At 41.9% G+C, this 21406-nt stretch overlaps 1 protein-coding gene across 3 annotated transcripts in view; it reads right to left on the bottom strand.

The window, feature by feature from the left end:
- Window positions 1–1890: 1890 nt before the first annotated feature.
- The window catches only part of TUBD1 (tubulin, delta 1), a 24134-nt gene continuing 4618 nt past the window's right edge, over window positions 1891–21406 (bottom strand). For 2 of the 3 annotated variants that reach the window (XM_010861598.1, XM_010861599.1), the window contains exons 4-9: window positions 19888–20104; window positions 18742–18973; window positions 14521–14685; window positions 6627–6767; window positions 4406–4589; window positions 1891–2598 (exon numbers count right to left, since the gene is read on the bottom strand). In XM_010861598.1, coding sequence (XP_010859900.1) covers window positions 2496–2598; window positions 4406–4589; window positions 6627–6767; window positions 14521–14685; window positions 18742–18973; window positions 19888–20104 — 1042 coding nt within the window. In that variant the 3' untranslated portion in view covers window positions 1891–2495. The remainder of the gene's footprint in view (window positions 2599–4405; window positions 4590–6626; window positions 6768–14520; window positions 14686–18741; window positions 18974–19887; window positions 20105–21406) is intronic. The other variant, XM_010861600.1, reaches the window with a different exon arrangement.

The following is a 21406-nucleotide window of genomic DNA, read 5'->3' as shown; positions in this document are numbered from 1 at the left end:
AAAGAAATTACGTATTTGAAGCTTTTGGATGTCCCTGCCCAGGAAATTATGAGTCTATCGTCGTAGCTGGTTGGTCATTTTGTTGGTGTTTAGTCACTAAGCGGTGTCTGATTCTCTTGCGACGCCATGGACTGTGGCCCTCCAGGCTCCTGTGTTCACGGGATTCGCCAGGCAAGAATCCTGGAGTGGTTTGCTCCAGGCCTTTCTAATACCAGCCCTTATTTTGAAGCTCTGACATCAACTCTTTGGTGTTCCATTTTTAAGTTATCACAACTCTAATAGCAAAAACTTTACATTATTCAAACTAGATAAGAAAAAAAATTTTTCATGTAAACATTTAAAACAATTTCACACATATTTAGGTACCACATCTAACAAATAATGCAGTTGTACATTAAAAAATAATGTACATAAAAAAGGTTCAACTCACATAAATGAATCAGAGAAGGCAATGGCACCCCACTCCAGTATTCTTGCCTGGAAAATCCCATGGATGGAGGAGCCTGGTGGGCTGCAGTCCATGGGGTCGCTAGAGTCGGACACGACTGAGCAACTTCACTTTCACTTTTCACTTTCCTGCATTGGAAAAGGAAATGGCAACCCACTCCAGTGTTCTTGCCTGGAGAATCCAGGACGGGGGAGCCTGGTGGGCTGCCGTCTATGGGGTCACACAGAGTCGGACACAACTGAAGCGACTTAGCAGCAGCAGCAGCAGCACATAAATGAGTGAACCCAGGGCTCTGATTGGAGTTTACTTCGAATAGTCACCTGCCATTGATTCCATGAGTTGGCAAATTAGAATACATTTGTTCCCACTGGTACTTTACGCATTCTTTTCTCAAATATAAAATGATTTCAACGTATGGCTTTCTTTAAGCTTAAGTTGGCAAAGTTCCTCAGAACCAGCTTACCCCTAGTGAGGTAATTCAGTTACAGAGCTTCATTAAGGCTGGTTTGCTTTGGGAAACTGTTTCAGTGTTTGGGATCTCTGCAATGCTAAATTATTACTTTTAACTTTATCTTGTAAAAATTATGATCTAATTATTTTTAAGTACTCTCGGTTAACAAAATACAGCAGTGGGTGTGCCTTGTAGCAGATGAAGAGACCACTTTTTACATTCCTTAGAAATAAGATATGGTTCAGTATTTTAAATCATAGCAACAGTTGATAAGAAAAACAGAAAAAAGGTAATCATTTCCATATGGAAAGAGAAGGAAGAAACCAGTGAATCTGCAAACTGTCATTTTTCCACATAAAAATAAGGCACCACTGGTAGCCCTGGCAGAAAGGGCAAGTGGTCTATTTGTTTCCCATTTTACATCTGTTAACACACTGCACGTGATGCGTTTTATTGAAATACGCCATTCCCCTCAAACTCAGCTGCCAATTTCCAAATGTGTTTTGTCCTAAATGAGACCAACATCTATAGGTGTCAAGTTCACCTAGCACAGTATTTCCTTGTAGCTCAGATGGTTAAGAATCTGCCTGCAATCAGGAAACCCGGGTTTGATCCCTGGGTTGGGAAAATCCCCTGGAGAAGGAAATAGCAACCCACTCCAGTATTCTTGCTTGGGGAATCCCATGGACAGAGGAGCCTGGAGGGCCACAGTCTGTGGGGTCTCAAAGAGTTGGACATAACTGAGCAATTAGCAATAGTAATATATTAGTATTTCCTTGGTGATAATTGTATCAACCTAGTGACAGTTTGGTGAAAGCTCTCACCCCTTTTACTGAAAAGAATAGACCTTGAAGTATATTACCTTATAATTACCTTCTTCCACACCAGCTAAATACTTATCAGTAATTTAAAAACACTATTTGAGCAAAATCAATTCCTACTCTGAAATTCTAAGATGTAAAAGTAAAACAATTTTCTGATGCCCAATTTAAGAAAAGCAAACAAAGTAAACACTTGCTTATTTACTTTTTGCACTTAAGCACGATATACATTAACAAAATCCTGACATTTATTTTTAAATAGCTGCTTAAACTGGAAAATCTTACCCTTATGTATAGAATAACATACTCTTGAATAACATACTCAAAAAGAGATGTTCACATCATAGCATTTGACAACAGCTCCCTCTTGTGGTCCAAAACATTTACTTCAAAGATGAATATATTTAAATACAGAATTGTAATTTCTTAACGTAAAATTGTGCTATGAAAGTTTAGCTCATATTTATGAGTGCTTTTTGGAATAAAGAGGGAAGTTTCCTTTCTGATAGTTTCAAAGTTGTAACATCTCAGCCAAGTGTTCCCAAAATTCTTTAAAGAAGCACCAATTTTTTTTTCTTACAAAGGAAAATACCAAGTAGATGTTTTCATTGAAAACATGAAAGGTTTTCCTCCTCTGACGCCATAGCATAAAGAAGGAACCAGCATTCGACTTTAGCATCAGCAGACTGGAATTTTAAAACCTTACAGAGAAAGCAGTACTGCAAGTATTTTAGTCCAAAATTGACTTAAGGTAATTTTTCCTCTTGGTTCAAAATCAGAGGTTGCAGTAACTAGCAATAACCTGTTCTAACAACGTGAAACTGTCCAAAAAATCCTCTTCTTCAATTCCAAATTTTGTGTACTGATGAAGGTAGGCTCTGGTGAAAGAAACAGAAAATACGAAATAAAAATCTCAGGCAACTGAATAATTCGGAATCAAATAACAGCTCTTTTGTAGCTCATGAACATCTGAACATGGAAAACTCTCTTAAAAGTCTTATCTTTGCTTCAATGTTTACTCCAAAAGTTAGCAAACTTTCAAAATTTATTTCAAGCTCCATCTATTCAAGACAGTGACAATAAAAGGCAATAGGAGGGGAATTCCCTGGTGGTCCAGTGGTTAGGGGAGCTTCCCAGGTGACTCAATGGTAGAGTCCACCTGTCAATGCAGGAGATGCAAGAGGCATGAGTTAGACCCCTGGGTTGGGAATATCCCTTGGAGGAGGAAACAGCAACCTGCTCTAGTATTCTTGTCGGGAAAATCCCATGGACAAAGGAGCCTGGTGGGCTACAGTCCCTGGGGTCATGAAGAACTGGACAGGAATGAGCGAGGATGCACGCGTGCCAGTGGTTAGGACTCGGAGCTTTCATAGCCAGGGCCTGGGTTTCATCCCTGGCTGGGGAACTATTATTAAGAAACCTGCAAGCTGCCAGGCGTGGCCAAAAAAAAAAAAACAGCACATAGGGGAAAAAAAGTGTGTTCGGATTTGGCTGTCTACCCAGCACATATTCAACACCCTAGAGGAGATGACTGGGTTCCGTATAAACTCTTAAGAAGTGCCTGGGAAGTCTCATCTAAGGTGTGAAACTGTAGAAACACACGGGTCCGGTTCTAGGAATGAAATGAAGCCTCCTAGGTGTTTTTCAGACAATACTTAATTTGCACTTATGCCAGGTGATCCTGTTAATAGCCCCAGCCCCTCAAAATGTTCTGTAGGAGGAGAAATCAGAATATCAAGGGCAGACATGAATTCAGTTAGTGAAAACAGCTGCTACCATTTAATGGCAGTGGGACAGGAACTAGACCAGAACTATACAGAAAGTGCACAGTCCTGAGGAGCTGGGGTTCAGGGAATGGCCATGTACAGGATGGGAGACCCTTGGGAATCCTGGCTAATCAAAGTTCAGGCTTATCCAGTCATCTGAGGAGTTCTGCTGTCACATTAAGTAACTGGCAGAGGACAGGGAACCCACTAATGCAATTCTTCACATCAAGCAGACATTTCATAGTACCAGGTGGAGCTGAACTTGCTATATCCTTCTTACTGAGCAAGATCAGGATCTCGTCCATTCTCAAGGATCTTATTTTGGAAAACGACTATGGAACAGTTCTTGAGCATTTACTAGTCAGGCACTGGACTGGATGTTTTTTCACATTATTATCTCATTTTAACCTTCACCACATACATCCTCTCTTCTGGATCCATCATACAGGAAAGGAAGTGAAGCCAGAAGGAACGTGTTCAAAGTTTCATATCTACAAAGCGCTTACTCCATGGCACAGACTGAATGTGTTCCCCCCAAATTTACACAGTGAAATCCTAACTCTCAAGGTACTGATATTAGGAGGTAAGGCCTTTGGGACTGAGATGCGGTCACCACAGTGGAGCCCTCGTGAGGGCAGCGACAGGCCCACGAGCGCTCCTTTGCCTCTGCCGCCAGCTGAGGACACAGCAAAAAGATGCCATCTATAAACCATGAAGTGGGTCTTCACTGGACATCGCATCTGCCGGGATCTTAATCTTGGAATTCCCAGCCTTCAGAAATAAACTTCTGTGGTTTATAAGCCACCCACTTTATGCTATTTTTGTTATAGCAGCCCAAATAGGCTAAGACACTCCAGAACCTGCCTAGCAGTTATCTGCCTAAGGTTAGGAAAGGTTTGTAGATTTCTTTTGTACTTACCTGGAAGCAAACATATTCCATGCTTTACCCACAATCATATCAAGTGGCTTTACTAAGGACTGGCTATTGCTGACCAAGGCTGCAGACTTCTCATATTTCCTAAAGGCTCTCTGGGTTTTCCACACACTGAAAGCGTGAACAGGCTCTAACCAGGAAGTATAGAGAGCTGGGTCTTTAAATGCTCCTAGAGTAAAACAACAGGCTGTTGTTCATATCACAAATCATCAATTTTGGCAACAAATTAATAAACAGATACTTTCTTTTCCATTTCACCAGAAGTCTTTTGTACTGTGTTTTAAAACTAGCTTTGTATTGCTTTTGGATAAATGATCCATGTTCATCATTATTAAAAAAATTCACACCATTCAGAAAAGTATTAAGAAAATTTAAGTCAACTCAACAGCTGAAATGTCACCACCCAGAAATAATGACTATGAACAGTCTGCTGACCCTCTCTTATATTGGAATTTTACACGCATGCTCTCATGTGATTTGTATTTTCCATCCACCAATACGCTGTGAACCTCTTTTCCATGTCAATAAATATCATTCATATTTTTAAAAGCTTCTGTGAACATATCATTTACTTAACACATTTCCTACTGCTGGGCATTTTGTTGTTCCCACATTTCTGTCAGTGTGAAAGATACTGCAATGAATATTTTTGAAAGAACACCTCCATGTACCTGCATCATTTCCTGTGGGCAAATTTTTTAAAGTTAGATTACTTTACATGTCCTTTTATTAACTCTCTTATTTTAAAATTTAAAATGAAGAATATGAAGAAAGTACCGCATCTGATTGACTTGATAAGACCTCTTTTTTTTTTTTTTTTTTTTTTTAAGACCTCTTAATTATTACTAGTTTTTTATTTAAGGGTGTTACAGGGGCTTTCCTCATGGTTCAGTGGTAAAGACTCTGCCTCCCACTGGAGGAGACGTAGGAGACAACGGCTCGATCCCTGGGTTGGGAAGATCCCCTGGAAAAGGGGATGGCAACCCACTCCAGCATTCTTGCCTGGGAAATCCCAGGGACAGAGGAGCCTGGTGGGCTACAGTCTATGGGCTCTCAAAAAGTCAGAAACAACTGGGGGGCTAAACAACAACACAGGGATGAGACTGACTCTCTTTATGTCACAGCTGCCACCGTGCCGCACCAAGCCGCACTCAGTCGTGTCCAACTCAGTCGAAGGGGTATAAACACAAGCATGGGGTGTGACCCGTGCAGGACCAGGCCTGCCCTGCTTTGCTTATGCCTACGTGATCTGATGGAAAAGGCGATGGCAGCCCCTCCAGTACTCTTGCCTGGAAAATCCCATGGACGGAGGAGCCTGGTAGGCTGCAGTCCATGGGGTCGCGAAGAGTCGGACACAACTGAGTGACTTCACTTTCACTTTTTACTTTCATGCACTGGAGAAGGAAATGGCAACCCACTCCAGTGTTCTTGCCTGGAGAATCCCAGGGATGGGGTTGGCGGTGGGGGGGCCTCATGGGCTGCTGTCTCTGGGGTTGCACAGAGTCAGACACGACTGAAGCGACTTAGCAGCAGCAGCAGTACGTGATCTGATGGCTGAAGCGCTAACAGATGGCTCTAAGCCTGAAGCCACAGGTGAGGATGACAGAGCAACCAGATTCAGGAAGAAAGAATTAAAACTTGTCTCTTATTTACACCACTTCCATTTTGGTGTCTGGTCACCTACTGGTACAGGGGTTACATTTTGCTACTAAAACAGAGTTGTTATTTTTCCTTTCTTTAAAAGAATGAATTTGGGGGACTGGCATTGACATATAACTGGTAAGAACTACTGTAGCATAGGGAACTCCCTTCAGTGCTGTGTGTGACCTAAATGGGAAGGAAATCCAAAAAAAGAGGGTATGCATGTATAGCTGATTCACTTTTCTGTACGCCTGAAACTAACACAACATTGTAAAGAAACTATACTCCAATAAAAATTAGTTTAAAAAAATTCCAAGAGATATAGGGAAAAAAAAAAGAATAAATGTGGGGGGAAGTTCCCGGTGGTTCAGTGGTTAGGGCTGTGAGCTCTCACTGCTAAGGGTGTGGGTTCAATCTGTAGCCAGGGAACTAAAGATCCCAGAAGCCACATGGTGAGGCCAAAAGAATAAGTTCAAGGACTTCTTTTCTTTTTTTTAAAAGAAACCATCTGTACCATGAACATCTGCAAAATGTGCGTCTTAATTTTCACCCTAACTTTGCTCACCCACATCCGCACTCTGCACATCTTTCCCACGAAGGATGACCAAGTTAGCAATGGAAGTGTTAAAATGAGTCTCTTTGTTGACAGACATTTTACCAAGAGGAGGAAGTCCTGATAAAGGTGGCCGCACCTGCCAATCAATACCTACCAAAAGAAAAAAAAAAGATTTTACAAATGGCCTTGAACAAGAACAGAAAAATGTTAAGATGATATATGTATTTTATAGAAATTTCCATTTGATAAGTACAAGTTAGGGGGGTGGCATTCTGCTAAAAATGTAAACATTCTTATCTGGTTGACCTAAAGTGATTCAAACCATTCAATTCTGAGACAGGCATGAAATAATTCTTCACTGAATATTAAAGGATGACAGTAGGTACAAAGGATGGAATTCTACACTGCAATAAAAAGAAACTGACTATGGATACACAAAAAGACACAGATAAATCTCAGAGGCATGATGCTAAGTGAAGCAAGTTTGACTGAAAAGGTTACATACTGTTTGAGTCCATTTATAGGACTTTCCTGGGCTTCAAAATCACTGCAAATGGTGACTGCAGCCATGAAATTAAAAGACGCTTGTTTCTTGGAAGAAAAGCTATGACCAACCTAAGACAGCATATTAAAAAGCAGAGACATTACTTTGCCGACAAAGGTCCATATACTCCTCAGCTATGGTTTTTCCATTAGTCATGTATGGATGTGAGAGTTGGACTATAAAGAAAACTGAGCGCCAAAGAATGGATGCTTTTGAACTGTGGTGTTGGAGAAGACTCTTGAGAGTCCCTTGGACTGTAAGGAGATCCAACCAGTCCATCCTAAAGGAAGTCAGTCCTGAATATTCATTGGAAGGACTGATGCTAAAGCTGAAACTCCAATACTTTGGCCACCTGATGCAAAGAACTGACTCATTGGAAAAGACCGCGATGCTGGGAAAGATTGAAGGCAGGAGAAGAAGGGGACGACAGAGGATGAGATGGTTGGATGACATCACCAACTCGATGGACATGAGTTTGAGTAAGCTCCGGGAGTTGGTGATGGACAGGGAAGCCTGGCATGCTGCAATCCACGGTGTCATAGAGTCGGACACGACTGAGCGACTGAACTGAACTGATAGGACCATCTAGAAAAGGCAAAATCATAGGAATAAAATTCAGATCAATAGTTGCCAGGGGCTTGGGGTGGAGAAAAGAGACTGTCTACAAAGGGGTGTGAGGAGACTTTTTGGAGCCCGGAAATACTGTCTCAATTGTGGTGGTGGTTACATGGTATTAAGTGTGTCAAAACTCATGGAACTATCCACCTAAAAAGAGTGAACTTCATTCTACATGTCTCTCTGAATAAACAAGCAAAACAGATACAAAAATGGTAAGGGATGTAGAAACACAAAGCAAAAATAGGATTGAAAACTGACTAGTCAAAAGGAAATATTAAGAAAACACTCTTAAATTATACATAAGATAGGGAAAAATTTCAGTGTGCAGTAACAGTTCGATTTTCAGCAAAAGAAATTTCAGAACAAATAAAAAAAATACTGGCATACTGAAATCATTGATAGTAATAAGACAAACAGGCCAATTTAAAAATCTGGAAAGATGTTTGAGCAAACATTTCACCAAAGAAGATAAACAAGTAGCGAATTACCACATGAAAAGATGCTCAACATCACTGTCATTAGGAAAATGCAAACTGAAACCACAAGGAGACACAGCTTCACAGCATCTAGTATGGCTCGGCCACTGGCTCTTAACTGCACCACTAGGAATGGCTAAGCCGCTGGCTCTTAAACTGGCTTTACAACCATGTGAGGCACATCTGCCTTTGACTCCTGCTCAAGGAATGTTGCTAAACTTGTCTGTTTATCATGACGACTGCCTCTTTCCTATCCTAGCAGGAAACTAAAGGTTTGCTTTCTGGAGAGGAAAGGACTGAGTGTCTCAGTCTGAAGAACGCCAGGCAGAGCTAAGGGCACGGTGCACACCAAAACTAGAGAGCAAGTGAGACCCAGGATAACCATGGGCCCCGCCCCGCCGCCGCCCCCAAGACCACTAGGGCTTTGTCTAAACCCTCTGGGCAGAATATCTAACACAGCAGACAGGCAAACAGAATATCCAGTATGACAGACATACACGGGCTAGAGAGGGCAAAAAACACTGGACTGAAGCAGGTCAGAAGGCTCTGGTGAAGGTTTCTCTAGGAAGATGAAACTAACAGAATACTTGAATACAGGCAGAGCTTGCAGATTTTGCATGCTTGGTTCCAACCACCACAATAAAGTCAATTATCCCAAATTAAAAGACACTTGCTCCTTGGAAGATAAACTGTGGCAAACTAGACAGTGTATTAAAACGCAGAGACATTACTTTGCCAACAAAGGTCCAGACAGTCTAAGCTATCGTTTGTCCAGCAGTCATGTATGAATGTGACAGTTGGACCATAAAGAAGGCTGAGCGCCGAAGGACTGATGCTTTTGAACTGTGATGTCAGAGAAGACTGTTGAGAGTCCCCTGGAGACTTCTCCCCTGCAAGAAGATCAAACCAGTCAATCCTAAAGGAAATCAGTCCTGAATATTCATTGGAAGGGCTGAAGCTGAAGCTCCAATACTCTGGCCACCTGCTGCGAAGAACTGACTCACTGGAAAAGACCCTGATGCTGGGAAAGATTGAAGGCAGGAGGAGAAGGGGACGACAGAAGATGAGATGGTTGGATGGCATCACCAACTCAATGGACATGAATTTGAGCAAGTTCTGGGAGACGATGAAGGAAAGGAGAGCCTGGCGTGCTGCAGTCCACGGGGTCGAAAGTGTCAGACGTGACTGAGAGACTAAACAACAATCCCAACAAAGCATGTCACACAAATGCTTTTTCATTTTCCAGAGCATATAAAAGTTATGTTCACACTATACTGTAATCTATCAATTCTGCAATAGCACTGTGTCTAAAAAAACAGCATACCGACCTTAATTTAAAAATACTTTATTAGTGCTAAAAAATGCTAACCGTCATCTGAACTTTCAAGCTATAATCCTTTTTTTAACTTGAAAGTTGTTTTGCAATAGTAACATCAAAGGGACTGTCCTGGTGGTCCCATGGTTGAGAGTCCACCTGCTGATCCCCAGTCTGGAAGGATCCCACATGCTGCAAGGTAGCTAAGCCTGTGAGCTGCAACTCCAGGGCCCACACTGTAGAGCCCGTGCTCTGCAACAAGAGGAGACACCACAACGAGAAGCCCGGGCGCCACGACTAGGAAGTAGCCTCCGCCACCACAACGAGAGAAAGCCTGTGCGTAGCAACACAGGTCCAACACAGCCAAAATAAAGAAATAGTGGTTTTTAAAAAAAAAAAAAAAACACACATGATGACATAAAAAAAAATAGTAACATCAAAGATTACAGATCACCATAACAAATATAATAAAAAAAGGTGTGAAATACTGTGAGAATTGCCAAAACGTGCCAGAGATGTGACGTGAGCAAACACCGCTAGAAAAATGGTGCCGACAGATTTGCTAGATGAAGGGTGGCCACAAACCTTCAATCTGTCAAAGAACACAATATCTGCAAAGTGCAATAAAACGAGGTATGCCTGATATTAAGAAAAAAAAAATTTGGACAAGTAGTGAAACAGGGCTGAATAATTGACAGGTACATAGAAAAACTAAGCAAACGAGAAAACAAGGCAATCATTAACGCCAAAGAAAACAAAAAAAATTATACAGGAAGGGAAAAGTAATCACAGGATGCTCTGTTGCTCAGCTGTGAATAGCATTTACTTGATCATGACAGTATAAAACTGAGTATCGCTTTAACCCAATGATGACACTACTGTATCAGAAAGATGAGGAGACAGAGGGTACTTCGGGGCTTAGGGTCCAGTGTTAGGAAAAAGCTGAATCCTAACTCTCCATGGTGGGAAGTAAATAGGTAATAAATAAATGAAAAATCTATAAGTGGCAATACATAGATAAAAACAATAACAAACAACAACAGAGTTTTGAGAGACAGTTACCTTTAACAAGGAGACAACAGAAGAAGGTTATGGACTAAGAATTTTTAACAACCAGCTTCATAGAATTAATTCACTCTTTAGGTACATATAACGAGTTGTGGCTTATATAGTAGAAAACTATGCAGCTACTAAAAAGAACAAGGCATGTCCAAATGAATGAACTGGAATAAAGGCTACACAATACTACACTCAAAAAAGCAGAACAACAACAACAAAAATACAGTGAAGGCTATGGTTTTTCCAGTGGTCATGTATGGATGTGAGAGCTGGACTATAAAGAGAGCTGAGCACAGAATTGATGCTTTTGAACTGTGGTGTTGGGGAAGACCCTTGAGAGTCCCTTGGACTGCAACAAGATCCAACCAGTCCATTCTGAAGGAGATCAGTCCTGGGCGTTCATTGGAAGGACTGATGTTGAGGCTGAAACTCCAATACTTTGGCCACCTCATGCGAAGAGCTGACTCATTTGAAAAGACCTGGATGCTGAGAAAGACTGAGGGCAGGAGGAGAAGGGGACGACGGAGGATGAGATGGCTGGATGGCATCACCGACTCGATGCACACGAGTTAGGGTGAACTCCGAGAGTTGGTGATGGACAGGGAGGCCTGGTGTCCTGTGGTTCATGGAGTCGCAAAGAGTCGAACATAACTGAGTGACTGAACTGAACTGAATGTGATGTTAGTTTTATTTAAGTGTGTTTATATATACGCCCTTAGAACTTCGACTCTCATGTGAATACATTAATGCAAACTAGCAAAAATAAATCAACTAATAAAGTTTTTAAATACTATAAGTAAAACTTAAAAGTAAATAAAATTGTAATTTAGCTTGGTTCAGAGGGCCAAGCCAAAAGCTGCGGAAAATTCTTCCCAGGCCTTAATGGTTTAATCAAGAAACTACCAGCATGTACCCTGCTGATCCTTAGGGACCAATGACGTCTGTGTTCCTTCCGTGTCCCCTTTTGGGAAAGCAGTGTCTACAGTTATCCTCCACCTGTTCCAGCATGGTCTATAGGGAGGGGGCGTCCTTAGAGAGCTGTACTCAGGAAATCTCACCGGAGAAACATAAACCCACACCTGGACCTGTTTTTACATGACAAGGTTCTGCGTTTCAGGCTGATGGGCTAAAGCAGTGTGCTAGGAGGCTGGCGTGCTAACTCTGGAGGGCCTGGGACGGGTTAAGTGCGTTCTGCAAGTGGGAGGACGTGACGCATGAGGTGACAGAGGGTAGAGGGTGGCAGCCAGCTCCCAAGAGCGACTCCTGTGCTCCTCGCCCCTGGTGTTCAGGCTCTCGCACCGTCTTCTCCCCATGGGACAGGCTTGACCTTAATAACCAAAAGGATCATGCGAAATGATGGCGTGTGACTTCCAAAGCTAGGTCATAGGAGACACTAACTGCTGCCTTGCTCCTTCCTGGGCCACTCTTCCTTCCTGTTCTGAGGACATGGAGAAAGATACATTGCTGAAGGCAATACAGATGGGGTCGATCTTCACACAGAGCATTCCGATAATGCATGAGGAGCTTTAAGACTATATCCTTCAACCTGGTTAGTGACATAAATACATTTATTCATATATTTACTTTGGTCACCTGATGTGAAGAGCTGAGTCATTGGAAAAGACCCTGATGCTGGGAAAGATTAAAGGTGGGAGGAGAAGGGGACGACAGAGGATGAGATGGCTGGATGGCATCCCCGGCTCAACGGACCTGAGTTTGAGCAAAGTCCAGAAGATGCTCAAACATCTGGCGTTCTGCAGTCCATGGGGTCGCAAACTGTCAGACAAAACTGAGTGGCTGAACAACAGAAATTTATAGGAAAACATTTAAATGTTCAAAATTCATATCTATAACTGAAAAAATGTTGGTACTCTAAATTCCCATATGGAAAAATGACCTGAGAGGGCCCAGAGGCCCACGTCATAAGCTACCCTGAGGTACACTGTGTTCCTTGAGAACAGGTATTGCCAGAAAAACAGGTCCTGTGGCCAAAAAGTTTCCAAAGCGTTACTTAAGATGTGAACTTTCCACTTATCTCCAAACCTCAGGCACTATGATCTAAAATCCATAAGGTATTACAGTAAATGTAGAGGAAATCCACTCTCATAGTACTGAAACCTAACTGATTGTAATCTGTGGTAAAATATACACTCCCAAAATTGTACACAGTAGTGACTTCAGTTAAACACGACAGACTGAACATACCAGTTTACTCCTCAAATCTCACTCACAACACAGCAATTTTTTTAAAAGGCACGAAAAAAATGGAAAGAAGATAGCGGTGACAGAATTTTCGAAGCTGGAAAGCAAATGAACCAGTGGTTACTGAGGTAGCAAAAACTGAGACTTCTGCCCACAGTGAAGGTCCTAGAAGCTGACCAAGTGCTTCTAGAAGAGGAGGAGATGGGAGGATTAGTTAAAAACCTGTATGAGAGCAGTGAGAGCTCCAGGCCCTTCCCCAGCCCCTGCAGTAGGTGGGCTGCCCCTCTCCATCTTGGAAGGGGGTTTCTACTCAGTAAAGGCGAAACCTCTGATTTTCAGCAATAAACACCCCAGATAAAGATCTCTGCACTCATAAAGTTTACAGTGTCATGAGATAAAAGATCCACTCTAAGGAATTCCAGAATGCTAGAAACAAAGAGGAAATCCTAAAAGATACAAGAGAGATTAGAAATCAGACTGAAGTGGGACTGCTCAGCTGTAACACTGGAAGCTGGAAGATTATAGAGCAAGGCTTTCAAGACCCTGAGTAAAAATGATTCCCAGCCTCAAATCCTATACCTGGCCGAATCATCAATCAAATAGAAAAGCAGGATAATGACATCTGCAGCCTGAAAATGTTTACCTTCCCTGTACTCTTTCTTACAAAGCTCCTGGAGGCCAATGTCCAGATGAGGGAATAAGCCTAGAAAGAGGAAGATCTAGAATCTAGGAACTGGGCTAGAATACAGAAAGAGGCAGAGAGGCCAGTGCTGGCTGCTTCTCAAGCCTGCAGAGTAAGGGTGATGGTCTCTGGAAGGGATATCTTTAAGAAGATAACGGAAGTAATAAGATTACCTGATGGGTTGGCTGAGAAGAGTTTCATTTTTACGGGAAAGTTTAGGGGTAGATTCGTAATAGGTACAAAGAGTATCAACCAAATAATTATTAATTCTAGGAGGAAAAAATAAATGGTACATGAAATAAAATGTAATCTGTGTATGTAGTACATGGCTCAACTCTGAATAAAATTTACATAGCAAAAATAATACAAACACTGAAAACTTATTTTAACTAGACTGGGAGGTGAGAGGGAAGGTGTGTGTATGTGTGTGTAGAGGGTATAAGAAGATTTAATTCTCAGTTTTACGCTAGGAAGGCAGAGGATATCTAAACCTGGAAAATAAAACAAATAACAGAATAAGGAAGATGTTTAGAAATGGAGGCCAATTCCAGAAAGAACATCTCAAATGACTGAAACAGTGCCCGCTGGGCTGTGGAGAAGTGGAGAGCTGACTGTTCTCTTCCCCATTATAAATTCATACTGGGCAATTATGTGACTTTTTAAAAATTTAAGATGTACTTTACATACAATGTGATGTACAGATTTAAATATACATTTAAATGAGTTCTGACAACTTGATTCTTTAAAAAAAAACTACATTCATATATTACTTTGATAAAAATAAAATAGAAATAATTGTCACACTCATCTGAATTTTTTTTTTGAGAAATGAAACTGTGAAGTGATTAAGAAATCTTCCCAGGATATTCTGGTGAGTTTTTATAGGAGCCTCCCAGATCAGAAGAAGGCACTATTATTTCAACTGGCCCAAGCCAGTTTATATTGGGAACTTCAGTACAGGCATTTTTCCCAGCTTGTGGGCTGCATATTTTTAAAACACCCTTTACCTTCTTCCATTTTCGCATTAGAAATGAGCATCTGTCTCAAATGCTTGAGGAGGCCAGCCCAAGTAAACGTGCTGTATGCCAGTGAATTCTCAGACATTTGAGGAATGTTACGAACACCCAGCATCTTGAATTCTGGATGGGGAACTAAATTCTCCATTAAGTCTCCTGCAAAAAAAAAAAAAATCTGAACTCAATTCTTAAATTCCATGTTATTTTCGCTGGCTCATATACAACCATGATTGGACGGCTTGGGGGGACCAAATATGTTTTCTCCTCCAAGGCTAAAACTGCTTAAATTTCAAAATGTAAATACAATTTCAGAGACAATATGTATGAATGCTTGATTAATGCTAATGCTTAATCAACTAGTGCTTGGTTTTGGCACCTATTTGAGCATGAATGAAAAAAAAACACACTTTGCCAAAACGAAATAATAATTTTTTTTAAGTTAAGAACCTGGAAATGTGAATGAAATATTTAGCTAAACCTCAGGAAATCAAAGTAAGCATTAGAGATAATATATTTTTATTGTCATTCTGTGTTCACTAAATGCCCCCTTAGAAATTTTCTTAGATCTCTAATTTACTTTATTTGGTTAAATGATAAGCAGAATCTCTTAACATTAAACTCTACTTAGAAAGAAGACAGGATTAGTAATTCTTGAACACAGGAATATGTCTATCTTTAGAACGTTATACTTGTCATGAAAGAGAATGAAGGAGAAAGGCTACTTTGTTTTTCATTCAGAGCTTACTTATTTAAAAAATATTTTTATCTTTTTAATATATCTTGCATATATTTTATACATTTATAGAAAATACTCCTTTCTAGAGGAGAAAGAAAAATCTATTACCGTAACATGAAATTTAAATCTTATGGGGACTTCCCTGGTGGTCTGGGGGACTGGGTTTAATCCCTGGTCAGCAAACTTGATCCCACGTGCTGCAACTAAAGATCCCATGTGCCACAGTGAAGGTCGAAGATTCTGCATGCCACAAGAGCCTGCGCAGCCACATAAAGAAATAATACTAAAGAATAAATTTTATGATAACATTGATTGCAAACTCATAGCCTATGTCCTAATGTTAAGAACAAATTCTGACACAAACATCTACAAAATGTTGCACAAATTGATCTTATGGCTAGTGGCGTTTCCTCTAAACGTAAGAAGCCTTTTCTGTAAAGCAGCTAGGGCTGAATTCTGTCACATAGCATGTATAACAGAAAACAATCAGCAAATAATCCCTGAATGCTAACGCACAGATTCTTAAAATCTGTGTTTCCCTCCAGCTTTCTTGTTCACCTGGTCTCATCTTAACCATTCTTGGCCTTGTCAAACTCTGAGTTTGTGTCCCCACAAATTCCCACATTGAAATCCTTACCTCCAAGGTGATGGCTTTAAGGAGGCGATGGGGCCTTTGGGAGGTGAAGTCTCTTTATGAAAGAGACCCCAGAGAGATCTCTTGGCCCTTGTGCCATGTGAGGACAAAGTGAGACGAGGGCCATCTGTGAAGACGGCTTCCCATCAGTTTTCCACAGGCAGTCCAGTGGATTTTTCACAACGCGATTATGCCAACAACCTCCTTAAACTCCTTCAGAGGCTTTCCCCTGCTCTTAGATTAATGAGGCAGCCTTTACATGCTTATGGGCTTCCCTGGTGGCTCAGACGGTAAAGCGTCTGCCTGCAATGCAGGAGACCCGGGTTCAATTCCTGGGTTGGGAAGATCCCCTGGAGAAGGAAATGGCAATCCACTCCAGCACTCTTGCCTGGAAAATCCCATGGACGGAGGAGCCTGATAGGCTACAGTCCACAGGGTCGCAAAGAGTTGGACACGACTGAGCGACTTCACTCACTTTCCCTTTACATGCTTACAGGGACCTACAAGGTCGGCCCCTGCTCACTCCCCTAGCCCCAGGTGTTAGTCATCCCCTACACCATTCTCTGTGCTCCAGTGACACTGGATTTCTCTCTGTTCCTAAAGGGCCATGCTTCCTTCTGCCACAGGGCCTTTGCACATGCTATTCCTGTCTCCCTCCCTTTGCTTAGTTAACTCCAAGTCTTCATCCAGCTTTTTGCTCGTGTTAACTTCCTCAAGGGCTGATTTCTTTGCCTCATCAGCCTAAGTCTGGTCCCACCGTGACGCATTCTCTTGGATCTGCACTCCTTTCCTTCAGAGCATTTAACTCAGTTTTTAATTACACCTTCTTGGCATAATTGTTTAGTGTGAACACAATGTTTACATTGGTTCCTCACTGGATCTCCAACATTTAGCATAGTGTCTGGCACATAACAGGAAGTCAATAAATACTGGTTGAATGAACAGATGTGCAATATGGTGAGTACTGTGGAATGCACAGAAATTAACAAGACACATGTCGCCAAGGAAGTTGCAAATTAGTGGGGACTACAAGACACGCACATGACAGACTCCTCCAAGGAAACACATGACGCTAATCACAGCGGCGGCATCTGGGAGGGGTCAGAGGGTGACTTCCTTTTGATTGCATATTCTTTTGTACTCCTTGAAAAAATATGTGCGTTTGTGTGTGTAACTCTTAAAGATAAGCAAACACACTTAAATAATAAAGGCAAAAAACATTAAGTAACATAAAAGAGATACAGAATGCCGAGGGAGTACAGGGGTACAGAACTCGCCTGCTAGTGCAGGAGATGAAGAGACATGGGTTCGATCCCTGGGTCGGGAAGATCTCCTAGAGGAGGGGATGGCAACCCACTCTAGTATTCTTGCCTGGAGAATCCCATGGACGGAGGAGCCTAGCAGGCTATAGTCCATAGGGTTGCAAAAAGTTGGATATGACTGAAGTGAGCGTGCACACACAGGAGTTCAGAGGTGGAGGGTTAATTTGGGACTTCCCTGGTGGTCTAGTGGCTAAGACTCTGTGCTCCCAATGCAGGGAGCCTGGGTTCAGTCCCTGGCCAGGGAATTAGATCCCACAGGCTGCACTAAAGATCCTGCATGCCTCAACTAAGATCCGGGGCAGCCAAATAAACATTAGAAAAGAAAAAAAAAAATTATCACTTGAATTGGATCCTAAAGGATGAGTAGGTTTCAGTAGAAGTGAAGAAGGGAAGCCGGAAGTGATTTTTAAAAGAGGAGACACCGAGCCAAAGGAACAAAGAAGCAAAGTTCCAGACTGAAGAAGGAAGTGGAGACAGGATGAAAAGCAAGTGGGGAATCTATGCGGAGGAGGCAGAAGGTGACAAAAATGCAAAATTAAGACTCAGAATATGGAGGCCAGGCTAAGGAATTATGACAAATCTGGCAGGTCATGCGTGAGCCACAGAATGGGGGGTGAGTAGAATACGAGGATTAGATCCATACCTCGGGGAGGCTCATTGGGGTCAGTGTGTCAGGAGGACTGATGCCGGGGGAAGAGGCAGGCAGCAGGAAGGGAAGCAGGGTTAGGATCACCTTAAGCCAGGGATGTCCATGTAGCTGCAAGCTTCTGTTTTTATGAAACAGAGACAGAAAGAGAGAGAAAGGCAGAGATTGAGAATAAAAAGAACTTTGTATTCAGGGGGAGCACGCAATATCAGTTAAGAGATGCTGACCAACTGAACCAATGTCAGAGAGACAGGGAGGCAGGAAAGAATGCAGACAGCTGGGAGAGATGGCACCAACAGGTCTGAGCATACTGATGAGATAAGAGGACAGTGGGAGAAATTCAGGCAACAGGAATGGAGGAAGTGGGGGAGGGGAGACAAGCCGGGGGAAAATGATGAATCCGTTCAGGGCATGCTAAATTTGAAGAAGCAGATGCAACGAAGAAAAGCGGGACAGGCAACTATTTGGGAAAGGGTAGGGCTGAGACGTATAGATTCCTGGGTCCTCTGCATCTGGATGGTTTGAATGGATAAAGCACCACTTGACAAATAAGCTGAAACAGTGGTGGGTTTTATTGCAGAGTGATGAAAACGATGGTTATGAAACTTTGTGAATATGTTAGAAAACACTGATGTGCATATTTTAAATGGGTAAGTTGTATGGTATGTGAATTATATCTCAAAATTATTTTTTTAAATAGGGAAGGAAAAAGAAGAAGAAGAAGAAGAGTCCTGAATAATGGAATCAGTAGAAGGTTTTGAAATGAAGGAGATGTGAGTATACCTTCAGGTAGAGGGGAGAGCCAGAGAAGAACAGCTTTGAGGTTTTCACAACATCAGACTTCTCTACAAATAACCCACAGGGACACAAATACCTAGTGGATTTCTCCTGTAGTGAAATAAGCCTTCCCCGGAGTAAGTAGGCTGGAACACACTTCCCAGCTGATGTGCGAGGACTTGATTTATATCACAGAAGGAGACCTGCTTGATATTCATCAGCTTCACACAGATCTTATGAACAGCATCGTTCTCATGAACAAGGAGGGCGTCTGAAGATCGGTATAAGTGAGAAAGTGTCAAAATGGAGTTGTAGTTCTGAACAATAACCTGGAGAGGAAGAGGCCATAAATAAGAAAGGTAGGAGAAGGACCTCCCTGGTAGTCCACTGGCTAAGACTCCACGTTCTCAATTCGGGGGCCAGGGTTTGTGCCCTGGTCAGGGAACTAGATCCCACATGCTGAAACTAAAGACCCCATGAGCCACAGCTAAGACCTGGAGCAGCCAAATTAATAAATAGTAAAAAAAAAAAAAAAAAGGTAGGAGAGAATAGCAGTTAAGAGGGCATCCACTTAGGTTCAAATCCTGGCTCTTCCACTTTCTAGCTATATGATCTTAGATAAGTTACATAATCTCTCTCTGTCTCAGTTTCCTCATTTGTAAAATGTGGGTAATAATTATACCAGCCTCTTAAGACTTCTAAGAATTAATGACAGAATACCAGGAAAGCACTTAGGATAGTGCCCTGTGTATAGTAAGGGTTCAGTAAACGATGACTACACTATTCCTTTCACTATTACTATCATACTTTCTACGTCATTTCCTCCTGTGACTTATTTCATCTCCATTTTATTATTTCTCCTACTAGGCTGATCAACAGCAAATTGGCTTACATAGAAATGTCCTTTCAGTGGTAAGAAATGAAAACTCTTTGAAGGTTGGCAATGGCAGGTCAAGGTCCCTGCTTTACAGGCAGTAGCCAGAGGGACTGACCCAGGAATGGGTTTCTGAGAGAAGATGCACAGTTTTCTTCTTTGGAATTTGTATAAATAAGGACACCTCATTTGCTTGGCAAAGTTTAAACAAAGTTAAATGAGTTGTTCATGAAAGTACCATACTGTATACTCACTCCTGACACAATAACTTAACATTTCCAAGGAAAGGATGAGATAGATCTTTTACGTATGTTTGTTTTAAATCACAAACACTACAAAACAGAAATTTTTAAATTGATATGTTCATACCTCACCAGTTCCATAAGGCCATATAATCTGATTCATTTTCAAAGCGCTTGAGTACTGATCTTGTAAGTTCTGAGTAACGAAGGCTCCTAGCCCAGATCCGGTGCCTCCAGCCATACTCATTATGATGAAAAAGCCACTCAAAGATTCGCATTTCTCTACTTCCTTCCGGATTAGGTTCATTATAGATTCTTCATGCCTGGGTCCATGAACAGAGTATCTATGCAGTCAAAACAAACATCTTTCAATTTAACCAGAGTGATGGATTGCAGAGAAAAGTACAGGAGAGAGAAGGCTTTCTAAACCTATGGAAGTGAACTACCTCTCATGAGACATACAGGTACCCTGAGTGACCAAATTTTATATACACAAGTTAAGGGGACTTCCTTGGTAGTCCAGTGGTTAAAAGTCTGTGCTCCCAAAGTAGGGAGCACAGGTTGGATCCCTGGTTGGAGAACTAAGATCTTGCATGCGACACAGAAGGGCCTAAAGATAACAATAATAATAATATACACCAAAAATAAAATGAAAAATAGAAGAAGAAAATAATAAGATACACAAGTTGAACAGTTTTTAAAAGTGAATAGGACTGCTGCTGCTGCTGCTGCTAAGTCACTTCAGTCGTGTCTAACTCTGTGCAACCCCATAGATGGCAGCCCACCAGGCTCCCCCGTCCCTGGGATTCTCCAGGCAAGAACACTGGAGTGGGTTGCCATTTCCTTCTCCAATGCATGACAGTGAAAAGTGAAAGTGAAGTTGCTCAGTGTGTCCGACTCTTAGAGACGCCACGGACTGTAGCCTACCAGGCTCCTCCATCCATGGGATTCTCCAGGCAAGACTACTGAAGTGGGGTGCCATTGCCTTCTCTGAGAATAGGACTGCTAGGAGAGCCAATTTACTGGGAATAGAAAATTCTCTTTAACAGGCCACTCCTTTGGCTAGAATTACCACGTGGTTCTAAAGATTCAGTTCAGTTCAGTTCAGTCGCTCAGTCATGTTCGACTCTTTGCGACCCCATGGACTGCAGCATGCCAGGCTTCCCTGTCCATCACCAACTCCCGGAGCTTACTCAAACTCATGACTATCCAGTTGGTGATGCCATCCAACAGTCTCATTCTCTGTCATCCCCTTTTCTCCCCGCCTTCAATCTTTCCCAGCATAAGGGTCTTTTCCAATGAGTCAGTTCTTTGCATCAGGTGGCCACAGTGTTGGAGTTTCAGCTTTAGCATCAGTCCTTCCAATGAATATTCAGGACTGATCTCCTTTATATGGACTGTTTGAATCTCCTTACAGTCCAAGGGACTCTCAGTCTTCTCCAACACCACAGTTCAAAAGCATCAATTCTTTGGTGCTCAGCTTTCTTTATAGTCCAACTCTCACATCCATACATGACTACTGGAAAAACCATAGCTTTGACTAGACAGACCTTTGTTGACAAAGTAATGTCTCTGCTTTTTAATATGATGTCTAGGTTGGTCATAGCTTTTCTTCCAAGAAGCAAGCGTCTTTTAATTTCAAGGCT

This window comes from Bison bison, unplaced genomic scaffold (genome assembly GCF_000754665.1).
Source record: "Bison bison bison isolate TAMUID 2011002044 unplaced genomic scaffold, Bison_UMD1.0 scf7180017864472, whole genome shotgun sequence".
Lineage (NCBI taxonomy): Eukaryota > Metazoa > Chordata > Mammalia > Artiodactyla > Bovidae > Bison > Bison bison.
This window is presented reverse-complemented; position numbering and strand designations above follow the sequence as displayed.